Source organism: Myotis lucifugus, unplaced genomic scaffold (genome assembly GCF_000147115.1).
Source record: "Myotis lucifugus unplaced genomic scaffold, Myoluc2.0 scaffold_205, whole genome shotgun sequence".
Lineage (NCBI taxonomy): Eukaryota > Metazoa > Chordata > Mammalia > Chiroptera > Vespertilionidae > Myotis > Myotis lucifugus.
In genome coordinates this window covers 1,068,679-1,087,054 of record NW_005871253.1, presented here as the reverse complement: position 1 = coordinate 1,087,054, position 18,376 = coordinate 1,068,679, and the positions used below count along the sequence as shown (strand labels likewise).

The window sequence follows — 18,376 nt, the reverse complement described above, 5'->3', positions numbered from 1 at the left end:
AATCGCACTGTACGTGCGCGCCGCATTGTGGTATTTTTGTGGAAGAGCCACACTCAAAGGGCCAAAGAGCTGTATGTGGCTCGCGAGCCGCAGTTTGCCGACCACTGCCCCAGACGGATCACATAAGCACACCCCATTGAAAACCATATAGGGCAGAGAAATAGACTATAATTAAATGACTGGGAAGGACAATAAAGAGAACAAATTTTGATTTTAGCAAACATTTGAGAACGTATCGTTTCTAAGGCAATCAAACCAGAACTGGCATTACAGGGAATGAAACAGACAAGCAGCGACACCTTGATGAGTCTACAGAAAGGCAGGTCCATGACTTGTTAAGTAGCCAAAAGGGAGATTTGCACCTCGGGAGAACTTGTATTCAACAACTTTCAGGTATGTGCCAAAAAACGAACAAGTTGGAGGGGGAAGTCCTATTTTAAGAAAATTTGGCAAGTCTGCAAAAATGGGCTCTTAGGATTTAGTGTGTGGTTTCCTACTGGAAACAGCACCGGGCCACCGACTACGGTGGCACCGAAAACACTGAAGTCATGATTAAATGACTCCAACTGGAGTCTGATAAATGAATCAGAAGACGGTGTGGGCTGGCAGCGTCCTGCTTTGCAGCTCCGAAGACAGAGCTAGCACAGGGCAGCTTTCCTGAGAGAGTAACTTCTGGAGCTCCACAGTTCAACAAGGTAATGGCAGCTCGTTAAAGCGCCTGCTCAAATCCCATTTAGAATATTGTGCACAGCAGCACTTACCCACTAAAAATAGGCCACCGAGTGTCTGGAGAAGCGGGGAGGAGGGTGGCGGCGCTGGCAGGAGGGCTGCATGCGGGCAGTCTTTGAGGGATGAGCATGTTAAGATGTGAAAAGAGATAATTTAATCAAGGTTTATGAGTATCTGATGGGCTCATACAAAGAAGCTAGGGCAAGACCTATTCACACCGGTGGGGATAAAGGATGCTACAGACTGTTAATGAAGGCTAAGGGGTGGGGGCAGGGACTCAGCAGGGCCATTGATAAGTGGGGTAAATGACGGTGAGGTAGAGCTAAGACGGCAGGGAGGGCACCGGACATGGCCTTGTTAAAGCCTCATGACAGGGACTTTGTGGCTCCCACCTTGAAGCTCCCTCTGTCCCCAGGCCCTGCGGGAGGGGCAGTACCACAGGGTGGAAGGTGCTGCTCATTCTAAACATCACCAAAGGACTTAGGGGGCCGGGCGGGGGGGGGGGCGGATTGCAAGGTTTGCCATAGGCGTGTGCATTTGTGCATGTGGGGCACAAGTGCTCTTAAGAGGAAGATTGGGAAAAATCTTTAGTAACATTTGTCATGTGAGTTTTAAATGCTGGTTGGTTCAGAAATTAACTCATGATACAAATGGACTCCATTCTTTTTCCAAAGCGATCAATCATTCTCCCTCTCTCTCTCTCTCTCCCCACCCCCCTCTCGTACACACACCCACAAGCGCACGCACATGCAGAGTCGCCAGTGGTGAACTTTTCTTCATTGCCAGTGGTTTGTGCTGGCGCTCTGAGGTGAAAACAGAGACTAAAGTAAGGTAGAATCCAAGCCGGCCTGGGCCGCAAACCCGCAGCACGCTGCTGTCCTGTGACAGCTGCCTGCCTGTGTATCCTGGTGGCTGACTGCTTGGCCTCCACCATGTGTCCCTAAATGGATCCAAGCAAGTCCCACTGCAGGCAGCAGGAGCCACTGCTCATGAGGCCTCGACTGCCACAGCGTCTGCCCCCCTGGCATCACCAGGGCCTGCGCTGTTCTGGCCCTGGATGGTGTGAGATTCGATTGGAGGAAGTAGGAGAAAGAAGCCAGAGGCTTCCTTTGAAACTGGAGAAGAATTTGATCTTGAGGTCAGGCCTGACTGGCAGAGATAGAGCACCTGGTCAGCAGTCAGCCCTCCCGGAATAGAGAAAGGTGCCCCCAGACGTAGTGGGTGGAAATTCACCCAGATTCGAACAAGAGATGTGGCTGGTGTTGCCGACGAGGTCAGGGAAACAGTCTGTAATCTCATCGCAGCCAAAATCAGCTACACCATCCCCTGCCTGCTTGGAAAGAGTCTCGCCGGTCCATCTGACAGCAGACAGGGCAGGCAGTGCTGAGCCAGGAATTAGCCCTGGGATCTGGCAGCATTTCACGGCACTTGAAAAGAATGCGGCCACAGCTGCAGGCACACAGGAACACGCCTGTGGGAGTGACTGACAGGCATGGCGTTGCCCTCAGGACCTCACTTCAAATGACCAGCGACCTCTTGGATGAGCAGCCACCATTTTCCTGCCCTCTACCCCCTCCTTGGTTCTTTCTTACAGATGTCCATTGGTACGTCCTGTTGTCCAATGTCATCCCGTCTGCCATTTAAAAAATATATATATTTTATTGGTTTTTTACAGAGAGGAAGGGAGAGGGATAGAGAGTTAGAAATGTCGATGAGAGAGAAACATCGATCAGCTGCCTCCCGCACACCCCCCACTGGGGATGTGCCCGCAACCAAGGTACATGCCCTTGACCGGAATCGAACCTGGGACCCTTCAGTCCGCAGGCCGACGCTCTATCCACTGAGCCAAACCGGTTTTGGCCCCGTCTGCCATTTTAAATATTCACTCCTAGCAAATCAAATTAACTTAAAATTATTATTACCGTCAGTTAACAGCTGCACCCTGACCAGTGTCCCAAGCTCACAAAGTCTGTGTGCTTCAACATCACCTTCTTCTTGGGGGAAACCAAGCCAGCCAGGGCTTTTGGATTTGGTTTAACGTGAAAACATTTTCTTTTTTTTTTTTTTTAGATTTTTTTTCTTTTTATTCTTTTTTAAAAATATATTATAATAAGTATTACAAACGGTATTACATATGTGTCCTCCCCCCCCCCCCCCGCCCTTGACAATCCCCTGCCCTCCCTTACCCCCCAGGGTCTTATGTCCATTAGTTATGCTTATATGGGCGCACACAAGGGCCTCCGTTGATCTCTTACTCCCCTCCCTTCTGCCCCCCAACCCTCTCTGGCCTTCCCACTGCAGTTTGACAATCAGTTTGAGGCAGCTCTGCTCTGTATCTATTATTGTTCAAAAGTTTGTAATGGTCTTTATTATCCATGAATGAGTGAGATCATGTGGTATTTTTCCTTCATTGACTGGCTTATTTCACTTAGCATAATGCTCTCCAGTTCCATCCATGCTGTTGCAAATGGTAAAAGTTCCTTCTTTTTTATAGCAGCATAGTATTCCATCGTGTAGATGTACCACAGTTTTCTAATCCATTCATCTACTGATGGGCACTTAGGCTGTTTCCAGATCTTAGCTATGGTGAATTGTGCTGCTATGAACATATGGGTGCATATATCCTTTCTGATTGGTGTTTCTGGTTTCTTGGGATATATTCCTAGAAGTGGGATCACAGGGTCAAATGGGAGTTCCATTTCCAGCTTTTTGAGGAAACTCCATACTGTCTTCCATAGTGGTGAAAACATTTTCTTTGCAGAGATAACTCGCAGCATTTTCCTCCCCACTGGGTAGAATTCTGCTTTAACCAGCAACCAATTCTCCTCTAACTCAAGTATTTTGGGTAAGGTCGGAAGCAATGATAAATAAAATACTCTGCACTAACTAAGAAACAAATGAATTCATTTTCTGAATGTTTTTTCCTTTATTTTAGAAAAAATTTCAGGTAAGTCTAAAAATTAAAAAAATATATATTTTTATTGATTTCAAAAAGGGAGAGGGAGAGAAAGATAGAAACATCAATGATGAGAGAGTCATTGATCGGCTGCCTCCTGCACACCCCCTACTGGGGATTGAGCCCGCAATCAGGCATGTGCCTTTGACTGGAATTGAATCCGGGACCCTTCTGTCCACAGGTCAATGCTCTATCCATTGAGCCAAATTAGCTAGGGCATGTCTACAAAAATTTAAAGGAGGGAAAGCATATGACTAAGGAATTTGATAGTTCATCAAAATAGCCTCCTCCTATATAATAAAAGGGTAATATGCAAATTGACCCTAACAGCGGAACGACCAGAACAACTGCTCAATCAGTCACTATGAGGCGCACTGACCACCTCTCAGTCCCTTTCCCCGGCCGGCAGGCTCCAATCGCCCAATGGCAGCTGGGGAAGAGGGCCCTGATCGCAGGCCAAGCCTAGGGACAGTACCTGCACACAAATTTCGTGTGCCAGGCCTCTAGTAGTTTATAATTGAAAGCATTAGGAAAATATCCTCATTCATAAAAGGTTTCAGAAATTAAATACTTTTTCTGGGGAAAAAATTAAAATCCATGCATGATTAAAATGCTTAGCAAGCTAGTAATTAAAACAATATCTGATAAAGAATGTCTATAAAATATGTATGGCAAATGTCATATACTTAATAAAAAACGCATTCCCTTTAAAATTAAGAATGAGGTAAGGGTGCTATCTCTCACTACTTCTGTTTTATCTTCTACTGCAGATATTAGCCAATGTAGTAAGACAAGAAAAAGAGATAAAAGTTACAAAGATTGGAAAAGAAGAAATAAAACTGTCATTATTTGCATACAATATAATTTTTTCTGTGTGGAAAATTTAAAAGAACCTATAGGTAAATTATTTGAATGAACGAGAGTTTAGAAAATTTGCAGAATACAGAACCATACAAAAACTTAGTGCATTTCTATACAACAGCAATCAATAAAAAATAATATTTACAAAAGTAAAGAAATCAAGACCTATACTATGCTATGATACTGGACTTAATAACAAAGATGCCAATTCTCACCTAATGAATCTAAGTTTTAATACATTTGCTATCAAGTCACAGAGCTTGACAAGTTTACATAAACCTATTGGAAAAGCAAAGGGACAAAAATATCCAAGACACCCCAAAGAAGGCAAACAGATTACGTTAACATTAAGAACATCTGTTAGTTGACACCATAAATAAGTGGAAAGACAAACCTCAAAATGGGAGAAGTTATATTAAGGATACATAACCAACATAAGTTTGCATCCAGAATATATGAATGACCCTGTGAATTAGGAAAAACATGACACACAAACAAAACATGGACAAAGGTCATAACAGGCACCTCACAGGAACTACCACAAATGGCCCATAAACAAATAAAAAGGCACTAAATTGTCATTAATCAGGAAAGGGAAAATTAAAACCACAGGAAGACACCTTTTCAAACCACCAGAATAGACAAATTTTAAAGTATAACAGTGTAAGGCAGCGGTTCTCAAACTGTGGGTCTCGACCCTTTTGGTGGTCGAACGACCCTTTCACAGGGGTCGCCTAAGACCATCCTGCATATCAGATATTTACATGACGATTCATAACAGTAGCAACATTACAGTTATGAAGTAGCAACGAAAATAATTTTATGGTTGGGTCACAACATGAGGAACTGTATTTAAAGGGCCAGAAGGTTGAGAACCACTGGTGTAAGGATTGCCAGGGTTGTGGAGGTGCTCTCATGCCCTGCTGGAGAGGGTCAATAGATAAAAACTACTTTTGGGAACATTTCAGCATCACCTAGTTCACCCGAGAGAAATTCTTGCAGCTGTGGTTGTGGCATCAAACAGGGGACAATTTAAATACCAATCAATGGGAAAATGGATGAATAGTGACACAGTTATATAAGGGAATACTATACAGCAGGGAAATAATTGAACTGCAGCTACAAACATCACCATGAGGGACCTTATAAACATAGTGCTAAATGGTATTGACTTTCTCTAGTCAGCCACAAAATCAATTCAAAGAAGGCAAAAGAAATTGATCTACTTTTTAGGAAATCATATATATGTGGCACATTTTTATTTTTTTATTTTTTTACTAGAGGCCAGGTGCACGAAAATCATTTACTGGGGGAAGGGGGGGGGGTCCCTCAGCCCAGTCTGTGCCCTCTCACAGTCCAGGACTCCTTGGGGGATGTCTACCTGCTGGCTTCTGGCTGAGCAGCGCTCCCCTTGTGGGAGCGCACTGACCACCAGGGGGCAGCTCCTGCATTGAGTGTCTGCCCCCTGGTGGCCAGTGTGCATCATAGCGACTGGTTGTTCCATGGTTCAGTCGATTTGTATATTAGGCTTTTATTATCTAGGATTGCTGACACTATTACAGATGTTTCCATACCCCCTCCCTGCCTCCCCCATCTACTCAGCCCCACCCCCCTCCCTCTGGCTATCACCACACTGTGTCTGAGTCTATGGGTTATGTATATATGTTCTTTGGCTAATCCCTTCACCTTTTTCTGTCTAGTTTCTCATGCCACCCTCCCCTCTGATAGCTGTCAGATTTTCCATGTATCCATGCATATGTTTCTAATGTTTGTCAGTTTATTTTTAAAAAATATTTTTATTGATTTCAGAGAGGAAGGGAGAGGGAGAGAGAGATATAAATATCAATGATATGGCTGTCTCCTGCACGCCCCTTACTGGGGATAAAGCCCACAACCCAGGCATGTGGCCTTGAGTGGAATCGAACCTGGTATCCTCAGTCTGCAGGCTGACGCTTTATCCACTGAGCCAAACCAGCTAGGGCTGCCAGTTTCTGTTGTTCATTAGATTCCATATCTTAGTGAGATCATATGGTATTTCTCTGACTGGCTTATTTCACTTGGCATAATAATCTCCAGGTCCATCCATACTATTGCAAAAGGTAAGAGTTCCTTCTTCTGGGGAGCCTCATAGTATTCCACTGTGTGAATGTATCACAGAAGAAGCCACGTTGAGACTGGTAGGAAGGGCAGAGACCAGAAAGGGGCTCACCCAGAGAGGCATGAAGCCTAGACCCCAGCCAGGCTCCCCAGCTTGAGGTGCCAGAGCCAGGAAGAGGGGCCCACATAGCATCCAGCTGTGACAAGCAGCAAGGTTTCTGCTGGCCACGGAGAGGCAGAGCCCACAGGAGACACAGGCACCCTCTTAAAGGGCCCCCACACAAAATTTCTTTCATAGCCCATCACCCTGGGCTCCAGTGGAGGGAGAGCAGGGCAGACTGGAGTTGCCTGTAGAAAGTCTGGGGGTTTGTGGCTTTGGAGAAAGAGGTGGGGAACAGCCAAAAGATACCATATACCGGCCCTGTCATCACTTTGTTTTAGTGGATATAGAGGAAAATGCTCCTTTCTAAGCACCAGACTATATCCAGAGTAGCTTTCTACTCTGGAATATTAGCCTTCCTAGAGTTGTAGGATAAACAAGTGTTTTAGAATTTGAAAGATCAAGATCTAGATCACCCAGTCAAACCAACCTGCCAGCGCAGATTCCCTTAACAATATCTCAGACAAATGGCCACCCTTCCCTGCTTGAGCACAAGCTGGGTGGAAGACAGCTGAGGTCATGAACAGCATGTTTGTGGTTGTGGAGTTCTCACCAGGACTAAGTGCTTTCCTATCCTGTTCCCAGAATTACTTCTTAAACTTCTGACCACTGCTCTTACCAGCCCTGGGTCAAAGGAACTCGAAAATCATCGCATCCAGGCCTACCCACGGTGTGGAGGCTGTAATGGGTGCATCTGGGATTCAGGCCTGTGCATGGCCATGGGAGCTATGTGTGGATACATCTGGAGTCCATGCACTTCCCCATGTAACTCTCCACCTTCAATGCTAGTGCTCAATGCTAGTGGTCAGATGTTATTTACTATATGAGAACTAGAGGCCTGGTGCATGGATTCGTGCACCAGTGGGGTCCCTCAGCCTGGCCTGCACCCTCTTGCAATCCAGGGGATGTCAGACTGCTGGTTTCGGCCTGATCCCTGCAGGCCCTGGAGGGGGTCAGTCCAAAACCGGCAGTCCGACATCCCCCAAGGGATATAGTAGTGCACGAAGCGGCAGGCAGCCAGGGAGGAGCCTGAGCCCGGCCCAGGCGGCGCACTGCTCCAGCTCATCCCTGCCCCACTGCGCCTGCCACTGCTGCTCATAGCGCTGCCGCAGAGGTGGGAGAGGCATGCAGTGCCGCAGCTGAGCTTGCCAGCCATGGTGTCTGGTGCCCATCGGTCAGTTGAGCAGCACCTCCCAGTGTGGGAGCGCACTGACCACTAGGGGGAAGCTCCTGGGTTGAGCATCTTCCCCCTGGTGGTCAGTGTGCATCATAGCGACTGGTCGACCAGTTGTTTGGTCATTCGGTTGCTTAGGCTTTTATATACAGTGGGGCCTTGACTTACGAGTTTAATTCGTTCCGAGACCGAGCTCGTTAAGGAGCTCATTAACTCGAATCACTCTACCAACTCAATGCAAAAAATCGTCCGAGAGACAGCTGGTATCTCAAAAAACTCGTTAGTCGGGACACTCGTAAGTCAAGGCCCCACTGTATATAGATGAAATCTCTGCCACTCTAGCTTCTCCCATGGATTCCTGTTTTGCTATCTGGTGTATCACAAAACACACCCTTCATTCATAAGACACTAGTATTGCATTTCCCCTTAGTACAATGCACGGTCCAACTTACCGGTAGAGATCTGGGATCATCTTGTTCTCAAACCGAGCACACAGGTTGTTGAGGAGTTGCTCATGCTGCCCAAACAAGCGAATGTAGTTGGAGGTAGGGAAAGGCTCCTTAGAGAGGCAGGTGATGGCCTCCACTATTTTACAGTTGTTAATATGTATTCGGAAATAAGTGCCTCTTTTTGCTTTACCTGTTACTATTTCTGTACCCTGGAGGGGAATGGATCAGAAAAAACAACATTAGAAACATTTCTGAACTTTGGGAACTTTATCATAGCAATTAATTTTCCAAATATAACAAACTAGGTTATAGCTTATGGCTCGTTGCAAATAACTCTAACAGATATTGACTAAACTCAACAGAAGATAGCTGTGTCCGAAAGCACAGACTTGGACTTAATGACTAAGTGTTCCTCGGGATGTTTTAATCTGTGATTGCATTGTTCAGAGTTTCTAAATTAGTTGCTAGGTTACAGCCAATTCTCTAATCCTCAATACCTCACACAGTTAATATGTGGGGCTGGGTTTACTCTGCTCCATGATGTGTGTTAAGACTGCTCATTTTCATAGTTTTTTCACAGCACTGTTTTGAGAAAACCTCCTAGCCAAAAATGATCAGAAAGAATTTCACTTTTTAAAGTTTATTTAAATAAAGGAAATGAGTCAAAGGCGAATGTCTGACAGGTTGGTTTGGGGAGGTTTGGCTGTTTGGGAAGGTCTGTTTCCAGGGAGAAGGTTCAAGTTTATGGAAATACACATACACATTCTGCAGGCCACATTTTCGCTTGTAACTGTCAAAGCTTTATGTCCCCTAGAAACTGGCTGACACTGCCATGGAAGCCCAGATGACAAGGAAAGATGCCATTCTATTCCGTGTCACTACCACCTTTCCAATTTCAGCCCCTAATGACTACCGACCTACCAACCAGGACACACTCCCCACGGGCTCAGGCAACCAAACTGAGAACCCGTGGCAGACAAATAGGTTTTGTTGATGGTGGATGAACCTTCAGTTTACCCCCAGACTCTGAACTTAGACTCAGGGTCACACTCAATAAATCTCTCCTGAGTGCATATAGATTTAAGGTTTTGCTCTGAACTTGAATGTGGCATTTATAAATCCAAGGCAAGTTGGACTACACTGATCCCAAACATTTACTTAGTCCTGGACATCCCCTGGGGATTTTGTCTAAACAAGGACACACAGTTTAACTGGATTTTTAAATATATTGAAGCAACCAGTGGGTGTTTGGATATCATATGGCAAAAACCCTGAGAAGGTACAAGGTGAGGTTTACAGGAGGGATATCAGGTAAATCCTGGGCCAGCCCCAAGTATGTGTGAGAAATTGGGTGTTTCGGGTGCGAGGGAGAGCAAACATAACTTAGTAAAAGGGTTGGGGGGTGCAAGCTGCCCATCATTCATAGAGATGGATGGATACAGAGAGAAAATCTACCTGCATAGGAAAGAAATTAAAAGAACAATTCAGCAAGACATTATCTAACAAAACAATGGTACATCCTAATGATAAGGTACAACACATCCAATAGAATTTATTGGTAAACTGTATTTTTATAATATAGGGAAATATGTTCACAGTACATTTTATACTATAGAAGCAGTTTTAAAATGTACAGATAATTCCTTTTTTTTAATCAAAATTTTAACAAATGTCATTTTCTGAGGTTGGGAGACTGGGCATTTTTGTTGTTTCTCTTCCTGTTCATTTGACTACATAGCATTTCTAGTTTTTAAACAATGACTACCACTTCTAAAATGATAAGTTATTTTAAAATACTCTGGCTGTGCTGTGGCAACGAACTAGACTTTTGGTGAAAAAAATTGAGAGGAAGAGAAATGAAACAGAAAGCAGAAGAAAGAGGGAAGAAAGGGAGGGAGGAAGAGAGGGAGAGAGGGAAGGATGGAGAGAAGGAAGGAAGGAAGGAAGGAAGGAAGGAAGGGAGGGAGGAAGGAAGGAAAGGAGGGAGGGGGGAGGGAGGGGGAGGGAGGGAGGGAGGGAGGAAGAGAAGAAGGGAGGGGGAACTGTGGCAGGGTAGGGTTTATCGGGAGAAGAGTTTGGAAAAAGCCAGCTTGAGCCACAGGCTGCAGACTTTCTGGTGTCCTTATCTAATTGCCCCCTTACCCTTTGTTCTTGCCACAGCATTTCTCTGGTCCCAGATCACCTCACACACTTTTTAATTCAGATCTGTTTCCACAGGAATTCTTTTTTTTTAAATATTTTTATTGATTTCAGAGAGGAAGGAGAGGGAGAGAGAGATAGAAACATCAATGACGAGAGAGAATCATTGATCAGCTGCCTCCTGCACACCCCACACTGGGAATCGAGCCCGCAACCCAGGCACGTGCCCCAACCGAACGGGGAATCGAACCATGACCTCCTGGTTCCTAGGTCGACGCTCAACCACTGAGCCACACCACCTGAGCATCCTCAGGAATTTTTGACTTCTCAGATGGAGCAATGAACACACCAGGCTGTGGCACTTGGCATCACAGAATAATCTCTGGCATCAACTCCATCACAGCAAACACTATTTCTGAATTAAATACACGTAGACTATGAGAGTGACGCATGTGCCCTTCATGCACCTTTCTAACACCTGATGCAAGACTTAAAGGCCATTTGAGTTGGTGCCAGTAGCTTTAGGCCGGGAAGGCCCTTTGCAGGAGGGATGCCTGGGAAAGCTGAGTGAGTGCCTGCGGAGGGCCACTCCCTCGCCGTGGTGGGAGGGTGGCTGGGGTCCCAGAGAGAGGGCCCTGTCAGCAGCTTTGGCACAGTTTTAGCACCAGGTTTCTCCAGGGCTCACGGGAGAGCAGAGTCAGCCACCCCACAAGGTCATGACCCCTCCTCCTCCTCTTTAAAATTTCTTTATGCTGAAGGATTAAGAAAGGGAACCCAGGCATCAAAGGGGCGCCCCACGAGATGTGCCCAAGTGGCTGACAAAGTTTTGACCTGGCAGCCTTTCTCTAAACACTCCACCTTCCGCTCACAGGTCCTGTGTTTAGCGGGGATGGTCTGGGCCACCGTGAGGTGGAGCCCAAGAAGGCTGCTGGCCGACAGCAAGGAGTCTGAGCAGATGAGCCCTTGTATGTCAGCCGGGTCCAAGAAGGCCTCCTTGTCAGCATCATTCTCAATGACTTTTTATCACGATCTGTTTGTTTGGGGGCTATTTTTGGTCTCACTTTTTAATTTAAAAATTGGATTCTAATCTTTGGGTTGCCTCTGTATGTTTTCGCACATCATGGCTATGAGGGCTTAAAGAATGCAGAAAGTGGTCACACTGGAGAGAAAGAAATGACTTGTGCTATGATGACTAATACTAACAAAAGAAGTTATTGTGTCCGCTTCGTGAGATGTGGCACTCTTACCTCAGTGGGGGTGGGGCGCATTCTGGGAATTTGGAATGCATCAGCGTTTTTGTACTGACATTAAGGACAATTCACCTACAGATGGGTTTCTCAGACAGATTACCGCTGGAGGGCCAGGCAGACCCATCTACATTTCTTAGGTCCTTCCTGTGCCGTTGCTCACAGATTGGGAAAAGCCTGCCTCTCCTCCCAGAAAATCGCTCCCCTAATGACAAGGCAGCTCCCAGCTCTGCCATCCCCTGAGGGATCCTAGGAGTAATGATGATGGTTTCACACACTTTCTAATTCCGGGGTGTGTGTCCAGCTTCTCCTTTTATGTATATAAGCAAGTTATTAGGAAACTTGGATCTTGAATGTAAGATTTTAATGAAGTAACTGGTTCCGGTGTGTTTCCTTTTCCTTCCTTTGGATACAATCACCCTTTCAAGTTTCTTTATGATTTTGACAAAAGTTGGGAAATGGCTCTGGAATGTATGCCAAATGGAAGACACAGGATTAATCAAACCTGGTGTGCAAGAAATGGAGTTCCCAAGTCTCATGATAAACGCACAATTTTAAATTTAATGGTATCCACGGCAGAACTTGTTGTGACAAATTCCTTTGCTCTGTGGTGTACAGCCAACAAAGCATGTGGACTGGAATCTGTAAAGATTAGTTCATTATGGAGACGACTTGAGGTCCCTTTCTTCCTTTTGTCAGACTACCTCTCAGAGAGCTCATGAATTAATAAAGACACTTCTTACTAAACATTCCAATTCATGAGCGCTATGAAAGTACGAAATCTGCACTACATTTATGGTAAAAATAGGAATTTCGTTTCTTTAGTGAAATATTGTTTAGTAGCTCCACCCTTGACCAACTGACTATATTTAGGTGACTGCCTGACCATTTTGGCAACAATTTTACTTAATCAAATTAATTCTAACTCCAAAAGATTGCCATGGAACCATCCTACATTTTTTTTCTGGGAGAATAAAATGGAAAAAAAAATCTGTTAGATCTTCTGTACTTATTAAAAGGAGGCACACCTGGCAAAATGGTTCATTACAGTCAGGGATCCTGTTCAAATACCGTCATCGTGGCAGCCAAAGAATCTGTTCACGTGGCCTTCTTATTCAGACCCTCATTACCTAAAAATCCCTTTGGCTCCTCCTCGGACTCTATTCAGAGACAGCCATGGCTCATAAATAAAAGACACTGTGCGTAGGAAATCACAGTGTCCTCAAAGGATCTGGTTCTGTCTGAAACCATACCCAGTATTTTTCATCTTGAACATCTTTGGCTCCAATTACTTATCTACGATGACCAAAGTGCTCAGCCTCTGCACACATCATCTGGGCTTCATCCCGTTCATGAAATGCCCCACCTCATCAGTGGCAGATTGTATTCCACAAAGATGGCCACAACAATATCCTCCATCGCTCACAGTCTTCGACAATAAGACCTTGACACTCTTCCCACTGAGAGATGAACTCTACGTCCCCTCTCCTTGAATCCTGGTGGCCTGTGACTGGGCCAACCGAGGGCGTGAAGGAGGTAGTGCTGTGTGACTTTCAAGGCCGGTCATGGAAAGCAATGCAGCTACTAATTGCTAGTGGGGACAGTTGCACTTAGAGCCCTGAGCTGTCACATAAGAAATCTGACGACTCTGAGGTTGCCAGGCTGTGAGGAAGCCCAGGTCACACGGACAGCTCCGGTGTGATGCTCTGGTCAGCACGCCCTGTGTTTGAATCATTCCACCCCTTCAGAGGATCCAACCCCTGTGTCGCCTCTAACCTTCAAGTCTTCTGTGCTGAGGCCCCAGACATTGTGGAGCAGTGACAAGCCCTTCCCACTGTGTCCTGTCTGAATTCCTGACCCACAGAATCTGAGCAGAATCAAATGGCTGCTTCATTTCTGTTACATAGCAACAGAAACTGGAACATCATTTGCTTCGACCCTTTATTTGTAAGAAAATTTTTCATCAGACCACATATAAAAAAGCACCCCTAAAAGAGTCTGGGAGAGGCCTGAGGCAAATCAGGTTTAAACACAGAGCATTTTCCCTTTCCCTGGAGGAAACAGATTTCATTATTTATCTGGAACTATGATTAACAACATCCACCATTGATTGGTCACCTGTTTTGTTCGTAAAAGGCAGTTTTACTCTATATATGATCCCTAAGAACCACAGACACCCCGATAAATGGAATAATTTCTCCAAAGTCCATGGGAAGTATATGGAAGAGCTGGGATTCCAATTTCCCGAAGGGAGAAGGGTGAGGGGCCAAGAGTCTGTACAGTTTGAGTTTGCCTCCCTTTCGAGGAATTTTCTAATAGTATCCACTTAACATCTCATTGACAAGAACCTGCCATGGGGCTGACTCTATTCTCAAGGAAATCTGGGAAATGTGATTACTTTGGTCATTATCATTAACACCCCAAAATACTCAGGATATGAAAATGGGAACAGAGGTTACGTTGCCAACTTCCAGTGTCTGACTCACTGACAAAAAACAAAAACAAAAAATAAACGTGACACATCAAAAAGAAAACCCCCAGTTGACCACAAACACAACTTTGGGTCCATCTGTCAGAGAATTTTATTTGAGGAGCCTGCCACCTGACCAACCACATGTGTCCTTCTGGTTATCTTGGACCCAGGGACGTCCCCTCATTACACTTCTGCATCTTCTGGATGGTCCTTCTTGTGTAATTCAGGGAGGGCGGGAGAACAACAGGGTTTCACGGACATTCCAAACCCTATGCAATTCACTTGCTATGTTGCCATGAAGGTAGCTGTTTTAGTTATCTATTGCTGTATCACAGGTTACCTCAAAACTTAGTGGCTTAATGTCCTTCAATAGGCGAGTGAAGAAGTAAACTGTGACATTCAGATAATGGAATGCTGTTTAGCACTAAAAAGAAATGAGCTATCAAGCCATGTAGCACAAATACATATTACAAAGTGAAAGAAGCAAATGGGGGGAGAAAGAGGGAAGTGGAAGAGGGCATAGAGGGATAAAATGGCGATGGGAAAAATTAAATTAAATTTGAAAAAGAGAAGCCAATCCGAAAAGGCTCCATACTACACAATTCCAACTATATGACATTCTGGATAAGGCAAAACTGTGGAGATGGTATAAAGATCAGTGGGTGCCAGGAGTTAAGGGTGAGAGAGGGATAAAGAGGCAGAGCACAGAGGATTCTTAGGGTAGTGAAACTACTCTGTATGATACTGTAATGATGGATACATGTCATTATACATTTGTCCAAGCCCCTAGAATATACAACTCTAATGTAGACTATAGACTTCGGATGGTAATGGTGTATCAATGTAAGTTCACCAATCATAACTAATGTGCCACTTCGATTGGGGATGTTGATAATGGGGACAGTATACATGAATGGGAGCAGGGGTATATGGGAAATCTCTGTATTTTCCTCTAAATTTTGCTGTGAACCTAAAACTGCTCTTTTAAAAATCTATTAAAAAACAATCAGTGGGTAAAAACAATAAGCTTGTATAAATTGGGAGTGATGCAAGTTTGAAGCTGTAATATCTTTCGTGACCTAGCACTGGAAGTCTCAAACTGTCATTTCCACAAAATCCTGTTGGCTACAGAGGTCAGCCCTATTCAGCGTGGTAGGGGAGCACACAGGGGCATGAATACCAAGAGGCAGGAGTCATTGAGGGCCATCTTGAGGACTGGCGACTGCAGTGGCTTTCTGATGCATGAACCAATACAATACACTAAAGATCTGAATAAATAATTTTTCACCCCTGTACACAAAGTGTTATATTTGAAAGTTAAATGAAATTTAGGGATAATACTTACAAAATCAGGCTGGGCCATTTGTACCTCCAAGGGAGATGGAATGGCAGGCTTACTGATATGCAGATAATGGTAAGACCCAGGAAGAATGCCTCCTAGAGGAAATGGCAAGGTTTCCACATTTTAATTTAGTTGTTAATAAGGTAGGTAACATGTTAATAAGGTGAGGGAGCTTATATCTGTGCTACAGGACAGATGGAGATGCCTATAATGGTGTATGCTACTCAAACATTCCCACTAAAGGACTGGGATGGCTGGGATTTACTTAACAAAATCAGTGTGACTGTACCATTATACCCCATAATGTAGCCAACAGTGCTCCAAGAAGATATGCTAAGCTGATCCTGTGTATCCTTTGATTTCTCATAACTCCTGTCACTCTACCTGCCAAAGCCAAACCAAGACCTTTAGAGTCTAAATGTTGCAATGGTTTTCCCCATCATTCCTCCAATACTTAAAAAATATTTTGAAAATGAATGTTATAAGGAAAATCAATAAATTTCTTGTTCAATGTTTTAGAAAATGATCATTATCAAAGCATTAATATTTCTAGTTTGTCCCAGAAGTATGAGCCTGACCTAACTCTGGTCTCTGACACCCATCCCTTCTCTTCCTCTTTCCCAGGGTCTCATCGAGAATAAGCAGCAGAGCGGGACTTCTCTGAGGCCATTTAGATAGGTAGAAAAAGATAAGAACTGGAATATAGGGCTTTTGTCTCTTTAGTCTGATGTCTATTTACTGGCTTAGGGTCCATGGACACCCTAGGGCAGTGGTCGGCAAACTGCGGCTCGGCAAACTATGGCTCACGAGCCACATGTGGCTCTTTGGCCCCTTGAGTGTGGCTCTTCCACAAAATACTGACTTCTGCGCATGGGCCACGAAGTTTCAATCGTACTGTACGTGCGCGCCCGCATGTGGTATTTTGTGGTATTTTGTGGAAGAGCACCACACTCAAGGGGCCAAAGAGCCGCATGTGGCTCGCGAGCCGCGGTTTGCCGACCACTGCCCTAGGGGGGAGGTCTATGGATGGTTTGGGTATTAGTCCTTCAAGTTTTGGAAGTAAACAAAATTTTGTAAGTATATGCATTTTTTTTCCTAGTAGAAGGTCTGTAACATTCAAAGACACTATTTCCAAAGGTATCTCTCAACTCTCAAACATAATGAAATCCTGTGTTACTCTATGATCTCCTTAGAGGTCAACAAGGCTTAACAGATGAATGTGACGTTTACAGCTGCAAATGGTTTGGCTTATCCATCCAGATAGCAGCCAAGGCCTGGGATGCTTGGAAGGGTCTCTTTATCTCTGAACTTACAGTGAGAATGAAAGTTTGGGAAGACGTCAAAGCATTGCACCATTATGACCAGTTGTGAGTAACTTCTGATCATGCTCCAGTCTGCTTAAACATAGTTATTATATAGTCTATAATAAATGCTAAAATTACAAAGGACCATGATAATAATAATGCTATGTCCATAATAAATGTGTAAAAAATGAGAGAGAGAGCCCTCCTCTGTTTCTGTGCAGAGAGGTCTCCTCACCAAGCCTAAGAGAAAGATGGAGGGCTGCCCTGAGCACTGACCCAGACCAACTGCTGGCTTCATCAGGGGGAAGAAGGTGGCTTACCACACACCTTGGATCTTGGCTGCCTTGTACGTGGGAATGAGTCGGTCAAGATCAGCTGGTGGCTCGGTCACAGGCTCGAGGGTTGGATCAAAGAGACAGAGCATAGCTGCTGCCAGTTGGAAGCCAACTTCTTTGGAACTGAAGTTTCTGTGAGACCAATCCCTTGAGTAATATCTATTGGAGTATTTGGTGAGGGAGCCAGCAGCTCTGATGGCTATGTCATTGGTGTGGAAGTTCGCATCGATCACAAGTCGGCCATCATAGACAAGACATGCATCATTGAATGCTTTAAATGTTTCATAATCCACATTCTTCTCACAGAAGCTGAAGAATACCTACCAAGTGAGCAATTACATTGTTACTTAGTTATCACTCTTTATCTTCCCAAGAGTGTAAACAATCAACAGGGGAACACACAAAAATCCTAGGTCTACTAAAAGTTTGTTATAATCATGTGTGTGTGTGTGTGTGTGTGTGTGTGTGAGAGAGAGAGAGAGAGAGAGAGAGAGAGAGAGAGAGAGAGAGAGAGAGAGAGAGAGAGAGAGAGACTACTGTTTACTATGAAGAACAAATTATAATCAACTAATGTCACTCTTTTATTTTTTTATCACTCAATCTAGATATCCAGTGGAGAGGATGCCAAAAGATGAAATAGCTATCATAAGAGTTTACAATTCATGGGACACCACTTTCCCCATTCTTCTATATTTTACTAGTTTTATTTATTTATTTATTTATTTATTTATTTACTTGCTTATTGATTGTTAATCCTCACCTGAGGATATTTTTCCATTGATTTTTAGAGAGAGTGGGAAGGAGGGGAAGAAACAGAGAGAGAAAGACATCCATGTGAGAGAGGCATTGATTGGTTGCCTCCCGAATGGGGCTGGGAATTGAGCCTGCAATCCAGATACATGCCCTTGACTGGAATCAAACCCGCAATCCTTCAGTCCAAGGGCTGACACTCTATCCACTGAGCCAAACTGGCTAGGGCTCATTCTTCTATATTTAAAATAACTCTACCTCAGCCCCCTTCCATTTTCCTCTTCTTATTCATGTGTCTGACATTTAGGTCTCTCTAGGTTCCTTCTTACAGTCACCTCATCTAATCTTGAGTTGTCAAAT

The 18,376-nt window shown here is 44.5% G+C and overlaps 1 protein-coding gene across 1 annotated transcript in view; it reads right to left on the bottom strand.

Moving 5' to 3' along the window:
• Positions 1-18,376, bottom strand: part of CFAP61 (cilia and flagella associated protein 61) — a 231,046-nt gene that overhangs the window by 35,087 nt on the left and 177,583 nt on the right. The window contains 3 exon segments of the mRNA XM_023761280.1: positions 8,430-8,635; positions 15,631-15,722; positions 17,259-17,586. Of these exon segments, the coding sequence (XP_023617048.1) occupies positions 8,430-8,635; positions 15,631-15,722; positions 17,259-17,586 (626 nt within the window).